The following is a 3,645-nucleotide window of genomic DNA, read 5'->3' on the forward strand; positions in this document are numbered from 1 at the left end:
CTGTTATATACAGATTGTTACTGATATTATATCAGATATTATAATTAATATTGATAATCATATTTTACAATTAGGACTACCGTCGTACATTGATACACTGAAACATTTGTCCAAATGTTTTAAACTCTATTTAATATTCGAGGAAGATGGATGCATACTCTACTCATATTTCGTAAGGAATAGATTGTCTTCACTCAATTAATTAATAATTGAGTAACTATTGAAACTAACCTCCATAAATTTTTTATGAAGACTCGAATCTTTACACTAAACAATGTTGTTTAGATTAAAATAATAAAAAAATAATAAAAAAGATAAAATATTGACAAATACAATATAAGATTGATGGATTTATTCATTTAATTTATAACACCGAAAACCTGACTCGGCCGGGTACATTGTTTTTGTCGACATTTTATAACCGTTTTGATTCACAAACAACTGTTAACCTGTACAATTCCCAAGGAGATAAAAGAACCGGATTTTGCTTCGACTGGACCATAATATAAAACAACAATTCTTGAAGGGTCATATCATAAATGTAATGAATTATAAAACTAATCTTCTTTATATGTGTATATATATATATATCGATATGGTTGGCTCTTCCCTTCATTGTGCATTTCCCTAAGCAACATCCATTTTATCGACGCGTTTTGAACACGTAATTTGCCTTAAATTACCATATTGGCCGAACTTCAACCTATCGGGACTCTCAGATTTACCACGTCATCGACGCCCTGATCTCTCTGTAATTTTCCTTTTTTAAAAACTATAAAAATATCTTCTTCATCCTCTCTTGCATATAAAAATTCGTACACAGCTCTTTCTCATCAACCTATTCTTCTTCTCATCCAATACTCGTAATAACTCTCAAACAAACCAACAGGAAAATAATAAATATAATAATAAGAAGAAGAATCAAATTTCTTTAGCAGAGGATCATCAGGAGCAATGAGTTACTACAATCAGAATCAGCCCCCTGTTGGTGTACCCCCTCAGCAAGGTCCTCGCATTCTTCAATTCATTCAAGTTGTTTATCTGGTTTTTCATTAATTTTTTATTATTATTTTGGATCTGGAAACCATTTTAAGTTTTTGTTCTTAAATTTTGGATCTGTTATTGACTTTTTTTTTTGTTTTTTAATTATGGATGTGTTTGGAAACGGGTGTTAGGTTATCCTCCAGAGGGATATCCGAAGGACGCTTATCCTCCACCGGGATATCCTCCTCAGCAGGGATACCCCCCGGGTGGTGGCTATCCTCCACAACAAGGATACCCTGCGCAGGGTGGCTACCCGCCTACTCAGTACGCTCCTCAATACGGCCAGCCTCCCCCCCCGCAACAAAAACAAAGCGTTGGTTGCCTCGAAGGATGGTGATTCTCTCTCTCTCTCTCTCTCTCTCTCTATTGTACGTGCATGTATGTGTACACTGTGCCGGACCTTTGATCTTTTGATTTGATAGTGTTCTTCGTAATAGAGAACTGACAAATTTGGGAAATCCCATCATACAAATCTGTAAATACGACGGGTCAACATGCAAATCTGAAATTATTTAGGTCATCATTAGGTGAATTTTCATGTTGGCTCCCCCCCGATTTACCCATATCACGACATGGCCTTCAAAGGTTTGTTAATTTCACTTTTGAGGCTCCCGGTTGTACTTATATGATGGTGAAGGTTCCGCGCCACTGGCGGTGGCGACCGGTGAGTGAAAAGAACTCGGTAGATCTGACTTCTGAGTTAACTCGTAGGGTGAGCGTGCGTACGTTAGCAAAACGTGCGCAGTTTTGGGTTTCGGGTTGTCTCTGTTGGGAATTGGGATTGGTTTTGACCGTGGTTCATGTCGAGGGTTGAGTTGTTCTCACATGGAATTAGGTGAGTTAGTTGAAGGTTGTTTCGGACATTTTACCAGTTACAACTCTATGTGGCAGTTTTTGTTATTCCCAAGAAATCCTCTTTGTCCGATGGCATTTTGGGTATTTTTGCAATTTTGGTAATCTCGTATAAGAGAGAATCTGAGGGTAAATATCTATTCACCACCTAATATTTTATATTTTATTAAATATACACTAGTTTTTTTTTTTTTTTTTGTAGTTTTTCATCTGAAATTTACAAAGTGTGTTATTTATCTCCTTTTCTGTTAATACCATTGAAGGATTTAACAAAAATATTAGTAAATTAAAAATTTTATCCATGAATGTAAAAAAGCTATTTTTATTAGTTGTTATTTTTGATACTTTTGAAATGTGCTGTTATTTTGGACGGATGAGAACAAACAGTAAACTCTAAGTTTTTCATAACTGGCTGTTATTTTTAATTAATGGGAACAAAATATGTTGTTGACTGTTTCTCATTACTGGTTTTTTAATTATTTTAATAGAATGCTAATTTTAGTGATTTTATATCTTTAAATTACCAAGTGTGATGAGTTTATATAGCTAATTTTGTAGCCGTTATTGGTCCCAACAGCTACAGTATATATATATATATATTTAATTACATTCAGGGGCAAAATAGCTATTTTATGAATATTCTATTGAGTTATCGGGTAAGTGATATATTTTGTAAACTTAACTTAAGGTGGATAATTGCAAAAGAAAAAAAGTTTGTGTATTTTTGATAAAGTTCGAACCATATGGTGGTCGGTAGACCCTAAAAATAATTAGTTGTATAATTAGGTGATGGCTCATTATTAGTAAATGTTATTCTTGCTATTATTTCTAGTTCAAAATTAATCTAAATTTAGCTGAAGCGTGATAATAACTACAAATAATTTGTGAGCTGTTGCATTGGTTAAGTCACTGCCGGCCCAAGGTTCCGAGGGCGAGTGCCTTCTCATCTCTCAATTTACAACAATCATTTAGCTTGGCTGCATTGTAACTTAAAAGCATTGATCACGAAACTTGGTTTTAATTTGGTTGTGTAACATTTGCAGTTTGGCTGCCCTGTGCTGCTGCTGCTTGCTGGATGCTTGCTTCTGATAAACAATGAGTAGCAGCTTGATTGAAGTTTGGTACTAAGGCGAATTAAATATAATTCAATTCTTTAGTGTCAAATCACCTGTTTGTGACTTGTTTTTAGTTTCTCATGTGTATTTTTTTTTTTTCTATCTTTCAAATACCCTTACTGCCGTTTATTTTCGTTAATAAGATTTGAGACTTTTGTTTGGAAGATTCCGTTTCTATTATATCATATGATCAAAGGGCAGCTCACATTATGTAAATAACCATTGGAGATTCATATGAAAGAAAGCTATAACAGCTGTATTATCTCTAGATTGTTCTTTTTTAATTTTCATTCTTTAGTTAATGGGTATCATTTTTGTCAACTTTTTGTACGCATATTTTAATTAATTGATTAATTATTAAGGGGCGGGGGCCATATTATGGACTGCCTGGCTGGAGAAAGGAACATATGCTTTTTTAGGTTATGGAAGAAGACAGAAGAATGTCTTTGTTGGACTCGTGAAATTTGATTTTAGTTTGGATAGAATCAAATGGCACTTTGCTTTCATTTCAAGGGACATTCAGGGAATGAAAACGAGGAAAGAGAAGATGAGATGTGATACTTGTGCTGTTTTCTAAGCCAAGTCAGTTGAAATAATTTTGCATCATTATCATCAATTCACCATCATCAACTGG

General features: G+C 34.2%; 1 protein-coding gene across 1 annotated transcript; it reads left to right on the forward strand.

Moving 5' to 3' along the window:
* Nucleotides 1-662: 662 nt before the first annotated feature.
* On the forward strand, nt 663-3,279 carry LOC102629707 (cysteine-rich and transmembrane domain-containing protein WIH2-like). The gene is made up of 3 exons (XM_006486848.2): nt 663-1,006; nt 1,176-1,377; nt 2,940-3,279. The coding sequence occupies exons 1-3, from the start codon at nt 955-957 to the stop codon at nt 2,983-2,985; spliced, it is 300 nt and encodes a 99-aa protein (XP_006486911.1). The 5' UTR covers nt 663-954; the 3' UTR covers nt 2,986-3,279.
* Nucleotides 3,280-3,645: the final 366 nt, after the last annotated feature.

The sequence above is a fragment of the Citrus sinensis genome, chromosome 8 (assembly GCF_022201045.2).
Source record: "Citrus sinensis cultivar Valencia sweet orange chromosome 8, DVS_A1.0, whole genome shotgun sequence".
Taxonomy (NCBI): domain Eukaryota; kingdom Viridiplantae; phylum Streptophyta; class Magnoliopsida; order Sapindales; family Rutaceae; genus Citrus; species Citrus sinensis.

Bases quoted from the DNA above. Each gene is read 5' to 3' on its own strand.
- LOC102629707 (XM_006486848.2), top strand. From the start codon at position 955: ATGAGTTACTACAATCAGAATCAGCCCCCTGTTGGTGTACCCCCTCAG. The intron at 1,007-1,175 runs GTCCTCGCATTC...AACGGGTGTTAG, and splicing joins TGGTGTACCCCCTCAGCAAG to GTTATCCTCCAGAGGGATAT. The intron at 1,378-2,939 runs GTGATTCTCTCT...TAACATTTGCAG, and splicing joins GTTGGTTGCCTCGAAGGATG to TTTGGCTGCCCTGTGCTGCT.